The sequence below is a fragment of the Culex quinquefasciatus genome, chromosome 1 (genome assembly GCF_015732765.1).
Source record: "Culex quinquefasciatus strain JHB chromosome 1, VPISU_Cqui_1.0_pri_paternal, whole genome shotgun sequence".
Classification (NCBI taxonomy): domain Eukaryota; kingdom Metazoa; phylum Arthropoda; class Insecta; order Diptera; family Culicidae; genus Culex; species Culex quinquefasciatus.
This window is the reverse complement of record NC_051861.1, coordinates 37,311,382-37,326,149: the sequence shown is the minus strand read 5'-3', so window position 1 is coordinate 37,326,149 and position 14,768 is coordinate 37,311,382. Positions and strand designations below refer to the sequence as shown.

Here is a 14,768-nt window from a genome sequence, read left to right as displayed (position 1 = left end):
TAAAGTTGATATTTCCTCCCCACCCAGGCTACGAATGCGCTTTGTAGGGACAAGGTGTGGAATTTTGATTTACACGCACAGCTTCGACAAGTGTGTCTAAGCTGCGTGGCCATTTTCCCACCGGAAACATTTGGCGAGGGAGGAGGAGGTGGGAGAAGCTTTTGATGGAGGTTTTTGTGGCAATTTCACGCCTCGGTAGGTGCGGAATAATTTTTTGGAAATTATTATTATTAGCTGTATCAGAAGTAACACGAGCCTCGGATGCCTAGGAGTGAGGGCAGAAGCAGAGGTGTTTGGACAGTAAAAAAGACTCGTTTTACAGAACATTGGGATGTCACAACGTTGACGACTCAATCTTCTCTCGATAATCTTTAAAGTTTGGCAACACTGCCAACACTGACAAGTTGCTACACTCTCATCAAAAAATACTTAAAAAGAACTTATCTAGAGACAAATTTTCAAGTACTCAAATTTAGATCCATTTCACTAAAATCTAAATAAAATTATTGGAAAAAAAAATATCAGAGATCCATCGCCACTGGTCACTAGAGCCATCTAGTTATGGACGTACGTAAGGTAGTGTGCGTGCAAAGCATGTAGATTAGATACGGCAAGGCGGGTTTTTATAACTGTCAAAATAGTTAGTCCGAAACATGGATTTTATATGGAGATTTTGGAGAAAGTGAAAATTTGACCATTTTCCGGGAAAATTTCACCAATAGTGTCAGTTTAAGCATGCCAAACTGAACCGAAAACGCTTTTGAAACAAAAATATTTTTTCAGAAAAATAAATTCAACTAAACGCGTTTTCGGTTCAGTTTGGCATGTTTAACAACCCTACAGAAAAAAAAATCTTGTGAAATTTGCTCGGAAAATTGTCAAATTTTCACTTTTCTGAAAAATTCCATTTAAAATCCAGGTTCTAACTATTTTGACAGCTGGAAAACCCGCCTTACCTTACTAATCTACATACCTTGGTGTGCGTGTAAGCAGTTTTAAACAACTGTCAAAGAAATTGAAATTGTCAAATTGAAATTGTCAAAGAGGATTGAAAAAACATTCAAACCTCTTCGGCGGCGAAGTTACGGCAGTGGATCGCTCGACACACTCGCTCAACAATAGCGTGTGTGCGTGTCCCATCTGCCTAATAACAGAAGAAGCCTTTGTGATTCTATAAATAGAATTGCAAGTCCGCAATAGATCTAATTCCTGGTCGCAGTGGATAGTGGCATCGAACAAAAAAAAAACAACTGTCAAGCGAATTTAGTTAGGCTGCTGAGAATTCAAATTTACGTGGTAAGTTTCAGATCATTCAAATTGACAGTTGAATTGAAAAATAATAATAATTGTCTGCCTGTGTGGATCAATCGGACCGCGCACTGGACTCACAATCCAGAGGTCGCCGGTTCGAATCCCGGGGCGGACGCAAAAAATTCTAAGTGTAAATATAGGTATTCGGTGCCCTCTCCCCGTGCCCATACCTTCACACTTAGGAGACCCGGGAGGCGGAGTCTTGTCGCAAAAAGAACGATACACGCCTGTGGATCCGTTGACGAAACCGCAAGGTTTAAGAGGGCCACATTATAAGGTGTTACGTCGATTCCGTTCATTGAAAAATAATGGAATTGAGAAGAGAATTACGTATGCTTGTCTGTACAGTGAAACCTCTTTTTACGCGGTGGAGTTACGCTTTTTTATTTCCTCGATTTCTCTAAAACCATACAACATTTTAGCAATCTTTTTAAAGCAATTTGTAGGTTTTATTCTGATCTACAAAACGCTTTTTGAAGCTTGCAAAAATGTTGTATGGTTTTAGAGAAATCGACGAAATAAAAAGCGTAACGCCACCGCGTAATAAGAGGTTTCTCTGAACTCAAATTTTGCGCACACTGCACTGATCGCCAAACGCGTATAAATAAACTTTGGTGAATTCAAATAAGCCATGGTGAATTTTCAAATATTCGAAGTAACCGTTAAATTGTTAATCGAATGATTATTTTAACAGATTCAATATTGTGTCAATTTATTTTTATTTTTTTATTTTGACTCTTTACAACTTTTTGAAACAGTAAGTAATTTCTGAAAATTTACATTTTTTTTATAAGAAATGATTAAACTCAGCATGTAGAATGTTTTACAGTAACATTTTTTAAATTGAAAAAAAATAAATAAAATCCATTACTTTTTACATCTGTGCACCCCCCAAACCGTCGCTAATGTATTCAAATTTGCGGCTCGATGACACGAAATGTGCCGTGAAATTCACTGGAATGGCACACGGCAAACGATGGGCCGCCGAATCACGATGGACTGAATTTGGCTGGCTAAATTATTTCCCGTTGGTTGTTCTCATCTTTTAAATTGATGTTTTGCTAACCTGATGGGACGTGAACAGTTTTGCTCAGCAGATCTTTAATTTGAATGATCGTGTAGAATTTGATAGATCCACACGCACATCTAAACTCACACAGTTTCATCAAAACCGAGTTTACACAAATGATGGTCAAGCCAAACATCAGATTTTTATGAATTCCACTCAGAAGATGGCAACCCAAGATGGCCAGAACACAGACAAATGGACATAAACTCATAAATTTTCAAAAATGCATCACTAGAGCCATCTAGTTGTAAATGTGAGCACCACTCGAAATGTAAGGTAGTGTGCGTGAATGCAGTTTGAAGTAACTGTCAAAAACGTGTAAATGAGCTGTGGTGAATTCTAAATTGCCATGGTGAGTTTCTTTACCATTCAAGTTGACCGTTTACTAATGAATTTAGAAAAGATATCTTCATCTGTTTGTCTGTGATTCGAGTTTCTAAACGTTCAAGAGAATTTCTGTAACTCTAGCCAGAGAAAACTCCAGCAAAAGCTCTCCAGGGCAAACCTGAAGCTGAAGTCACACAAGTTCAAAAGATAACTATGGTTCAAAGTGAAACGCACAGCTCAGTGCCAGAACTTTGTTCCCCCTTGGTTGCAAGTGCAAATCGTGGTTAGCTCTGCTCATTTACTAACAAACCAACTCTCTAAATTACTTTCAAAGGGACCATTAAAATTCTACATTTCACCCGCAAAACTCCACCACCGCCCAGCAAAAGACACTCCACAGTGGGCGAAATGGAACCCATGAATAATAGTGATTCTTATGTAAAACCGTATGGTTTCATCCACTGCCCCCCATTTTTAATATTTTTCAAAATCGATTTTCCCAATTAACATTTGTCCCTTGCCAAAAGTCCAAACCATTCCGCATAAAATTTTCAACTGAAAATCGTAAAGATCAGATTTTACATAAGAATTTTACACAAAGTTTGTTTATGTTCAGTTTAGGTTTAATCATTTTGAATTTCTATGTGTGTGTGTCAGGTTGATGATAAAGGGCCCAGGAATCGAAAAAAACTTTATCATGCATTTTAATCTCGCCATTAGCCCATTTCGTACTATGAAATTTTCACCATTTCATGCAGCAACCACGCACTAACTCACACTCGCTCAGGCCAACCACACACACCACAACTTTGCATTTCATGTAAGTTGCATCCAAAACTAGGTTGTTGTTGCTTAAGCTTTTCTTTGCTTTATTTGTGTATTGTTTATCTCTCTATCAAATATTCACTATTGATATTTTAGCTATGTAATGACATGTACTGTCACTGAATGTCAATGATGTACTGACGTTCAATGTCAGTCAAGGAGGTATTAGACTACGACAAACAAACAAACTCGCACTTGTCGCGTTTGACAGTTTGCGGCAAACTCGCAACCAAAGCAAAATGTGTGCAGGCGGCCGTTTCTGCAAATAAGCTTGCGAGTTTGACAAACTGTCAAACAGTGCAAATTTGGTTGTTTGTTTGTTATAGTCTAATACCTCCTTCATCGATGCAGCGCTACCAGAGGGAAATGGAAAGCGAATGTTGAGCGGTGAATAACATTCTGCTTCTCCTTCTTCAGCAAGCCTTAGTTGTTTGGAGGTGAAGAGGTGACCTGTCATGCAAAGAGCTTAGGTTAAAATCTGCCAATTCAAACAACATACATTTCTCGAGTTTTGTTTACAAAATGTCCAATAAACAAAATTTTATTTGTTTGCTATTTGTGTGATTTTTAATAAATATATCAGCGATTCTACGTCAAACGGGAAGGATCCAAATCAAATGTGCTAGGTAATACAAATTGGCTAGAATTGGGGATGGAAGTGTCTCAGCCAAACTAATAAAACCTGTATTGTTTTTGTTTGATGATTAGGGAGCTTCTATCCGAAATAGGGTGGTCCAAAAAATTACGTTTTCCTGCGCTTTTCGCAAAACCACAAAAAATATGTAAAATATTTCATAAAAATCAGGGGAAAATATTTTCAGATATGAGCTCTTGGTCCCGCCCCAGCAAATAAATTATTACCAAATATGAGCCAAATTACGGATATAACACCTTGAATCAAAAACTCACAAAAATCAAAAATTAAAATTTTGTTTAATGGACCATCTGAAAAAAAATCTCAGATATAGGTAACGAATGATTGAATTTCTTTTGAGGCTATTATAATTCAATAACCAACAACATATCAATGTATGTCAAGCGTAACCCGAAATTCAGAAGAAAAAAAGTTTTGCAAGAGTTGAAATTTAAACAGAAAAATGATCAAAAATTATTAAAGATAACTTAATATGGCAAATATAAATTCTTTAAAAAAAAGCGTGTCTTAAAATATTGATCACTTGTAGCAAATCTTTTAAATTAAGATTTAAGAAAAAATACACAAAAGTTACATTCTTTGTTGTTTTCATTCTTGTGGTTGTTTTCATAGAATCGAAATCCATGTATTTCTTTTGAACCATACATTCTAAATTTCAATAAAAAATAAGTTTAAATTAAATTTTCAATCATTTAAATTTTAACTCTATGAAATTTTGAAAGCTATTTATAAAAAAACATATTTTTTATTATGTGGTATGTTAAAAAGTATAAGTACTTAGAAATGTTTACGAAATATCGTATTTTTTAAATAATTTAGTTTTCTCAAACATACTAATATCAAGCAGCATATTTAATATATTTTTCTAACCTAATTGGAGTTTTCATAGAAAAATGCACAAATTTTCACAATTTATCAAAAATTTTACATACGGACTACGTGAAATTCGGTTTTAAATTTACAACTACCGTAAACCGGGGTGACTTTGATGGGATTTCAATTTGATTTTGGAATATTTTCCAACAGGTAAGGTTTTTCTCAAGATTATTATTTTTAAAACATGTACTGGGGTAGGCCACACAAAGTCCATGCACTATTTTGGAAAAAAAATTGTTTCAATAGTGTTTAGAAAAAGAGTTACGTTAAAAATTCTTAGTTTAAATTCCGGGGTGACTTTGATAGTCATAGTTTTGCCTTCCTCACCTTACTGAGGAAAGGCTATAAAATCACTCGAAAAATGAACTTTTTAATTCGACCTCGTAGACCTACCTTCACGTATACCTATCGACTCAGAATCAAATTCTGAGCAAATGTCTGTGCGTGTGTATGTCTGTAAGTCCGTGCACCGAAAAAAATGCACTCGATTATCTCCGGACTGGCTGAACCGATTTGGGCCGTTCTGGTCTCATTCGATCCGTCTTAGGGTCCCACAAGACCTATATTAACTATTATGAAGTTTTGTTAAGTATTTCAAAAGTTATGCTAAAAAAACGATTCTGGCTAAAGTTTGAAAGATTGTAAAAAGGGTGGTTTTTGTAAGAAACCCCGTCTGATCATACATTTTTAGAAAGGTATTTGAAATACCTTTCTAATGAGCCCAAAACATTGAAGATCTGATAACCCTATCAAAAGTTATGAGCACTTAAGTGTCATTTGTACACATTTCAGAGGCCGGATCTCAAATATTTTGATGAAAAAGTTGTCCGGATCTATCATGCTACCCATCGTTAGATAGGTAATCAAAAGACCTTTCCAACAAGCCCAAAAGGTTAAAGATCTGATAACCCTATCAAAAGTTATGAGCAATTAAGTGTCATTTGAACACATTTTAGGGGCCGGATTTCAAATATTTCAATGAAAATGTTGGCCGGGTCCATTATGCGACTCGTTGCTAGTTGGATAATTGAAAGACCTTTCTAATGAGCCCAAAACATTGAAGATCTGATAACCCTATCAAAAGTTATGAGCACTTAAGTGTCATTTGTAAACATTTCAAAGGCCGGATCTCGAATATTTTGATGAAAAAGTTGTCCGGATCTATCATGCGACCCATCGTTGGATAGGTAATCAAAAGGCCTTTCCAACAAGCCCAAAAGGTTAAAGATCTGATAACCCTATCAAAAGTTATGAGCACTTTAGTGTTACTTGTACGCTTTTTATAGGCCGGATCTCAAATATTTCGATGAAAAAGATGGCCGGGTCCATTATGCGACCCGTCTTCAGTTGGATAATTGAAAGACCTTTCAAATGAGACTATAAGATTGAAGATCTGATAATCCTAGCAATAGTATTACGCCGATAAGCCATACAGAGAAACAGTTATCCCAATTTGACCAATGGTTCCGATTTTCCGTTGATCATTTCCTACTAAACAAGTTTTTCAGTCATATGTAGTAAAAATCAATCAAGTTGCTTCAACCACAAACTTGCGTGCACTTTTCAACTTTATTTGAATAGAAATCTAAAATCACGACTTTCTTTATATATTTTTTCTCGGCATCTTATTATGCATTCATGATTTTCACTTCCTACAATTATGCAAATACAAGCTCCTAAACAGGATCAACATCTTCTGAAAGTCCTCTTCCGGGTTCCTATCGATCTCGTACAAAAAATGCACCAACTGGGCCATTTTCGATCCAACCGCCGTCGGTTCCTCGCAGGCCACCTCCTCCTCAGCATTCAGGCAATTCAGCCTGCGGATGCGGATGTTGTTCCGGCGATGGATGTAGTTCCAAACGGCGAGCTGCTGCTGCTGATCGATGCCATGGTTGGAAGGTGCGGCATGAGAGTGGCGTAGTGAGCATGACATTTTCTGACCGCCGCTGAAATAAACTCAAATAATTATTTTCTTTCATAATATTAACTACTTTTTGCTTACCTTTGACTCCTAAAATTCATCAGCCGGATGGCCAAACACTAACTGTTTATCGATGGTTCGATGATGACAACTGACAGCAAAACAGTTTGGATCGTATTTCCAATTCGTTCACTTTCCGCCCGTTCCTGTGGATCATATATTTGTTACACTGTTAAACGAAAGATCATTTCTTTGAAAAATGATTTATACATAATCTTACTCATTATTGGGTAACTATTGAGTTACGTAATAAAATAATTAATTTGTTATTTGTAATTTGTGCGTTTATTTACAACGTTAACCTGTTAGTTTACATCATGAAAGTAAATTTAATGAGGGTTGTACGGATTTTTTTGTTTCGTCAGAAATGAAAAAAAAATCGTGGAATAAATAAAATTAGTGATGAGAAATTGGTGTACATTACGCTTGTTAACTGTAATGTTCAGTGTAAAGAGTGTGAGTTCGTCCACGTTCGTCCCTTTTTAGTTTGACTATATATACAAACAAAAAAAGTTATTTAATTGGGCACACACAAAGAAAAAATACTCTAATTTTAAAAGATCGTTCGCTGGATTAAAAATTTACGTTGGTGAATGTTAGTAGAAAGTTCAAACATTTTGCTTTCCTCACCTCAATGAGGTAGGTTTACGTATACTTATCGACTCAGAATCAAATTCTGAACAAATGTATGTGCGTGTGTATGTCTGTAAGTCCGTGTACCGAAAACTATGCACACGATTATCTCCGGTCTGGCTGAACCGATTTGGTCTCATTCGATTTGATTCGATTCCTTGGGGTCCCACAAGACCCTAGTTAATATTATGATTTTTAAAAAATTACTTCAAAAGTTTTGCTTAAAAAACGATTTTGACTAAAGTCTGGAAGATTGTAAAAAGGGTGGTTTTCGTAAGAATGCTATACATTTTTAGAAAGGTAGGTATTAAAAAGACTTTTTTAACGAGCCCAAAACGTTGAAGATCTGACAACCCAATTAAAAGTTATAACCACTTAAGTGTTATTTATACACTTTTTAGAGGCCGGAACTCGCATATTTTGATGAAAACGTGCGAAACCATGCGACCTATCGTTGGATGGGTAATCAAGAGATCTTGCCAAAGAGTCCAAAAGATTGAAAATCCGACAACCCTATCAAAAGTTATAAGTACTTTAGTGTTTTTAATACAGTTTTTTAGGCCGGATCTCAGATATTTTGATAAAAATAAGTGTTATTCTAGATTAAATTTTCAAAACAACCTATCTCTCATGGGTTTCCTATGCAGATAGGGCCTTTTTAAAATTTAATCGAGTGTTGATATTCTTTTTAGAGGCTTTATGAATGTGAGGAAGGCACCAACCACCTGAAGGTGGATTAAGTAACGTTTTCTTGTTGAAATCATATTTACGATGTTCAAACTTTATTTGTACGTTAAATGTACCATCACTAAAGTAGCTGATATAGTTTTTAAGAAAAAAAAATCAATTTTTATGATTAGTTAACTAAGTTTATAAGCTTTTTAACAAAATACACATAAATTTTAGGTAAAATTGTTAAAAAGTCGGAATTTTGTCTGAAATTGGTTAAAGCTAGTTTTGTTTATAAAATTATCGATTTATATTGCATTTTATACTGAATTCGAAGCACGAATCACATGTTTTCACATTTTGTATAAAATTTGTTCTACTGAAAATGCCTATTAATCTGGAGATTTTTTAAAATTATTTTTCAAAAACACATATTATTTGTTATTTACAAACTTATTTAACCTTCTCCTAGTGGAAAATTTTCCAAAGAATCCGAAAATCCATTCCGCTTTCCGATTCAAAATCATGTTTATTGAGAAAATTATGACACTTTGAGAAGCTTAAAATAATGACTTTCATCAACATTTTCTTACTATGGTAAACTAACTTTTTAAACTTTTCAAAATTTTATGAAAAGTTCTTTTTGATGTACTTTGAACACTTCTCTGCCACGGTCAGTATGATTCTAAACCATTCCGTACGTATTTTAATTGTACTCTTTATTTGCGGAAAAATTGCAAACCTATCAAAGTCACCCCGTTTTACGGTACATCAGAGATTTGAGGTTAATGTACATACATTTTCACAAAATTCTGTATTTCAAAATACTCAAAATTGTTGTTATTCACAATATGGGTATCATGTGATTTTTTGAGTTTTAAGTGTAAAATAAAACAAAAACATCACAAAATACCGCATTTTTTTGAAAATCGTATAATGTTCATAATTTGCATAAAACATTTTAATGTAAAGTACGGATTTTTTTTTTGCTAAATTCTCTTTTTCAATAATTTTTAAATTTTCACTGTGCACTGTTCTTTTTCAAATACTAGTATTTTTTTAAATTGCAAAGTGGTTATTAAACGATGCATTTTTAAACATATGTTTAATAAATTAGAGTTAACGATAGTTTGTAAACAGTTTAGTATTTCAAACTAAATTCTTATGCATCGGAAATTTAGACAAATTGACACATCGTTCTATACTCAAATGAAGATAATGAAAAAATAGCATTTACATAACGTACGGTATTTTATGAAAATTGTAATATTTTACACTCAACGCAAATGAAAATCCTTACACAATTAAGAGTTATTTCCAATAGATATGGGTTTTATAATATTGGAAATTATGGCATTAAAGCATTTCCGAAAGAAAAAATACTCTAATGTTGTGCAAATTTTATCAAAATTTCAGTACATAAAAATAGAAACTGTATGAAGTGAAAATAAATCAATATTTCGCTTACCATGATATCATTATTGTAAATAACAAATATTTCAATATTTTAAAAACAAAAATACTGGATTTTGTTTTTTTTGTGCTAAAAACTCTGATTAATTTTTTTAACAAAATTATACGTCATTCGATACCCGTATTGCAAATTAAGAAGTGTTGTATTTAAAAAAAAGGTATTTTTTAAAAATTGTGTTGTTACTTATACTGTAAACTTACTAAACAATAAAAAACAGGTTTTTAAAGTCAGCTTTCATATTCTGTGAAAATATTGTTAAAATAAATATTGTAATTCGATAACGATAACAACACTTCTGTCGTTTTCGATTATAACGTTAATCTTAGTATTATCTCCGGACGTTAACATTACACATTAATTGGAAATAACATGACATTTAAAGGTTTGTTTATAAAGAAGATAAGTGTACACATGAAATTGCAACGTGAGAAATTAAAATGTTTCGCGATAATTTCAAAATTAATTAATTAACTTTTTGTTTTCCAAAGCTAGAAACAATAAAATTTCACACGTGTAGTGAATCTTTTGAGTTACCTTCGCAGGTAACACTGATTTATAAAATTAATTATCAAAATGCAAAACAAAAATGATAAAAAATTATCAATTTTGAAGAAAAATACAGAATGACAATAACTATGTACCAGGTAAATGATGAACTAGTTTTAGATTTCTCAAATCTAATCTTAGTTTTCTTAAATTTTTTAAGTGTAACTATGATAAAAAAACATATTATTCGTTGAGTTCTCATTTAAATTTTGAGTGATAATTTCCCAACAATTTAAATATTTTAGAACGTTTCCAAGAGCTTAAATATGTTTGCCTTAAATATTTTTTGCAAAAAAAACGCTTAATACTCCCATTTATCCCATTAAAATTATTATCTATTCCCGACACCAGACGCCAAACACAATCTCTTTTACTTGTATAATACCTAAAGCTCTCAAAAAGGCCACTTCAGGTCACTCCCCAAGTGAATCCACCCACCTCACTGATTAACCATACCCTCACTTTTCTTCACAATTCTACAAAAAACAAAAATCCCCTCCAAAAAGCCCCAACTTCAATTCACGATTAGAGACAGCAGGGAGACCCTGTTTTCCACAGCTTCTTTCCCATTCGCAATCGGTGGTACAAAAAAAACAATCCTGGAGAAAATGGCCAATGAGTGCCGGATTTCTGCCCCGGAGGAGGCAATTACTTTCCGACCCGAGTCGTCCTAGCATGGCCGAATCGAAATTAGAAGCAGTTGTTTGTCCTCTTTGACTATTTGGACTCAGATCTTAATTATCGTTTGCAGGTTATGTTGGGAGGAACCATGCGTCTCTATTAGTTTTAAATAATTCTTATCTGTCACTTTTCAGTGTTGCCAGCAAGGTCATCCTTGAACCGTCATTGTTCCCAAGCTACGTTTATCTCCCTGGAAACTAATCCACCAGACACGAAGCAACCCTCGCTTTTTGCCTAACCTTGCCATTTTCCTTCTCTTACATCTGTAAATATTTACATTTTCACTCCTCCGAAAAAAAAAATCATGCAACAAAAGCTTTTCACCCCGCCAAACAAAACGATCCAGATTTAATCAACCCTACATCACCCCACCCCGTCCGTCAAACGTCACCCAGCAACAACAACAACAACAACAAAACGTTACCGCCGCCATCTTCGATGCTTCCCCACCGCTTTCAGAACTGAAATTCAACCATTAATCATCTTTTTTCAACGAGGGGGTGGTCACTCCGGACTGACATCCCCCATCAATTTTCACACCGTGTCACCCTGTTAGTCTCGGAATGACAGCCCCACCCCTACTGTTATCATACACGCTGCGGCCGGGTTGTTGTTGTTGTTGTTTTGCATGCAATGTGTCGCGCTAGAGTAGACGCTTACGAGCTTACTATGTGTGCTTTTTGTAGGTTCAGCTGCATGCCCGCACGTGAAAGGGTCGCCATCTTGTCAGTAGGTTTAAGGAAGAGGAGACTACTTGGTCTTCACTATTTAAGAATTTTCTTATAGGGAGTTTGGTAGCTAAGAATGGTTGCAATGGGCCGAAAGGTTAAAGATAAAGTTGAACTTGGAAATGGCATGCTTTATTTTGACAGTTTATACGAGTGACTTGTTCACAATCACTCGCTTTTCGTCAAAACTTCAAAACCGAAACTACTCAGGAAAAAGTAAAGGGGACATCTGTCAGTTTTGAGTGAAATTGACTCAAAACTGACAGATGTTCCCTTTACTCATTTCTGAGTAGGTTCCATGTTGATGAAAAGTGAGTGATTTTGCACGTGCGTGCAGATTTGTTTTGATTCTCTTTGAATCAATGCAGTTTAATTCTGTCAGAATTGAGGTATCGTAGAATCTTCCGGGCAAACTGTCAACGTTTAACGTTTGCCGAGAGTGCCATAATGTCAAGCTTTACACTATTTGCGTACGTCAACACTGATTTCTTTCGAACTGTCAGTTTGACTCGTTTCAAGGGTTAAACCCTATTTTGAGTTCAACTTTGTCTACAACCAAGATCCAAGGTGATATCACAACAAAGGTGCACTCAACTAACTCTTTCCTTTTTTCTATTGTTCTCTCTTCCCCTCTTGCCCACTTCCAGTTGCGTCCACGAGTACATGGACGTGTACGCCGAGGTGCAGTCATCCGACCCGGCCGAACTGATCAACTCGCCCTTCGGCGGACGCTACTGTGGACCTATACCGCCACGTCGTCGCATCTCATTATACCGTGCTATTGCATTGTCATTTTATACGGATAAAAACTCGACAACACCTGATATATTCGAGGGTCGATATGCCTTTATTAATGAATGTGAGTTGACCCGGGGTTCCGAGACTTATCAATCACTTATTGACCACATAACCTCAAACCTTTTCTTTTTTTTTTCAGCTGAATATGAGATTGGTCAGCCAGTGATTGGGTCGACATGTTCCTATGTAATTAATTTTGCTCAGAAACGTACGGGTGCTATTATATCACCAACTTATCCAGGTGCCTATCCAAAAGATATGTCGTGCACATATCAGTTCATTGGAAAACCGAACCAGCGGGTGCGAATCGAGTTCCGCGACTTTGACCTCTTCTTCGGTGGTCCGCAGTGAGTAAATTCTTGCATTCGTTTCCCAGGTTTCGCAGCTGTCATTGGCGCAAGGCTTTCGAGCGACAAAGGTAACCATCTGTCTGTCGAACGAACTAAATTGGGTTCAATCGTAATTGGCTTAAACTTTAAGACAGTCTGCGGCTTGCATACTTCAAACAAAAGTCATTTGATTCGAAAGAGAACAAAACAATCAACTTCTCAAAGCTGGTAAACCTCAAACAGAGCGCAAGGCAAACATTTGCCACACACCGCTCTGTCAATCCAAGCAGTCGTCCCCTACTGGAGAAGTAGTGTTTGTTATTGTTTCCACACTGAAAAACACACACACACTCGTACAAACTTTAGTGCTCAAGCGGCAAATGAACGTGTCATGGCCAGCTATGGGCAAGTGGCCAGTGTCACCAGCCTGCTGTGATGAGCAGAACAACAACTTTATTAAACAGAGAATTACAGCCAGACTCGGTCGACTGGCACCTGTGTGTACGATGAATGGAGGCAGCTGTGCAATAACACAATCTGGGGAAGCTGTTTGCCACAGTTTTAATAGAGTTTGTACTTCTCTCTGTGGTTCTGCTTGGAACGACTACAGGCAAAGTATTTTGTTTACTCTCCGGGTCCGACCTGAAGTTTATTAAGGCCGAGACCATCAGGTTTAAGGAGGACGATTTTCTTTTACGATTGTTTCCCTGTTTTTATCCGCCAATGACAGCTGACCTCTCTTATCGAAGCTGGCAGTACTGTCGCCGCCTACTACGCTGCCTTGACAGCAACCTGATGACATCGCACATTTTCTTGCATTCTCATTTGCAGCTGTCCGTTCGATTACGTCCGCGTGTACGACGGACCGGACAACACGTCCGCCGTGATCGGGATGTACTGCGGCCAGCAGCGGAACCTGGTGCTGTACTCGAGCGAGCAGTACCTGTTCGTGCACTTTTCGACGCTGCAACGAACCGCCAACACGCAGAACCGTGGTTTTAAGGGAATTTTTGAATTTAGTGAGAGTTTTGTTAAGTTAGATTTTATTCGTGAGTATTGCGGACTGAACCTCTAAGATTTAAAAAGTAACAAAACTTTGCTCTTGCAGGAGAAAATGACGGAATGCATATACGAGGCTCCGAATGTGATCAGAAAATCTTATCGAAAAAAGAATCGACCGGATTTGTATACTCGCCTAATTATCCGTTTCCGTATATACCGAAAGTAGTTTGTAGGTAAGTGTAAACGCAATTCCAACACTTGACAGATCGCCACCTCTAGCGTCACCCACTTTGAGCCGAAACGGATCAAGGTGAATAATGCAGAGGTGAGGTAGCTGTCAAACGCAGGGCTAATTTCACCCTCATTTTTTCTGCAGATATTTCGTTTACGGTATGCAAGACGCTCAAAACCTCGAACGGGTAAAGCTGGAGTTTTCTATTTTCGAGATTCCAAAGGGAGAGCAAAAGGGCGAGTAAGTATTTTATCGGCGTTCCCCCTCCCTAGGTCTACCAAATTACCATCACTCAATCATCGGACAGTTATGGTGCCATTTCTCACCCCACCTTTTCCCGACAATCGAATTGATAATATCTTGACAGACGAGTACAAAAAAAAACTGCGAGGAGTCGTCTCAATGATGAGCGAGTATTTGTCATCTCTCTAATCCCCCACCACAATTGGTCGCAAATTTCAGTTCAATGGCCTGCCATTTTGAACCGGCTGGTCTGAGGGGGACGATGTGTAGGTGATAAATTAGGATTAGGGCTCGACGAGTCGACTCTTTCGTGTTCGATTTGGGGGCAGCACGAAACGATAATGGCCGGCTAATCAACCGGAAGCAGATAAATTTGTCGAAATTGG

General features: G+C 36.6%; 2 protein-coding genes across 14 annotated transcripts in view; one reads left to right on the top strand and one right to left on the bottom strand.

The window, feature by feature from the left end:
- LOC6035079 (tolloid-like protein 2) overlaps nucleotides 1-14,768 on the top strand; it is a 331,983-nt gene that overhangs the window by 291,036 nt on the left and 26,179 nt on the right. For all 13 annotated transcript variants that reach the window (XR_005277617.1, XR_005277619.1, XM_038256540.1 and 10 more), the window contains 5 exons: nucleotides 12,426-12,637; nucleotides 12,716-12,923; nucleotides 13,737-13,954; nucleotides 14,014-14,140; nucleotides 14,284-14,379. Coding sequence is in view for 11 of the 13 variants with exons in the window: in XM_038256540.1 (XP_038112468.1) it covers nucleotides 12,426-12,637; nucleotides 12,716-12,923; nucleotides 13,737-13,954; nucleotides 14,014-14,140; nucleotides 14,284-14,379 (861 nt within the window). In the remaining 2 variants the exon portion in view is untranslated. The remainder of the gene's footprint in view (nucleotides 1-12,425; nucleotides 12,638-12,715; nucleotides 12,924-13,736; nucleotides 13,955-14,013; nucleotides 14,141-14,283; nucleotides 14,380-14,768) is intronic.
- On the bottom strand, nucleotides 6,674-7,158 carry LOC119767623. Its single transcript, XM_038256584.1, has 2 exons — nucleotides 7,069-7,158; nucleotides 6,674-7,012 (listed from the first exon to the last, which is right to left on the bottom strand). The coding sequence occupies exons 1-2, from the start codon at nucleotides 7,086-7,088 to the stop codon at nucleotides 6,709-6,711; spliced, it is 324 nt and encodes a 107-aa protein (XP_038112512.1). The 5' UTR covers nucleotides 7,089-7,158; the 3' UTR covers nucleotides 6,674-6,708.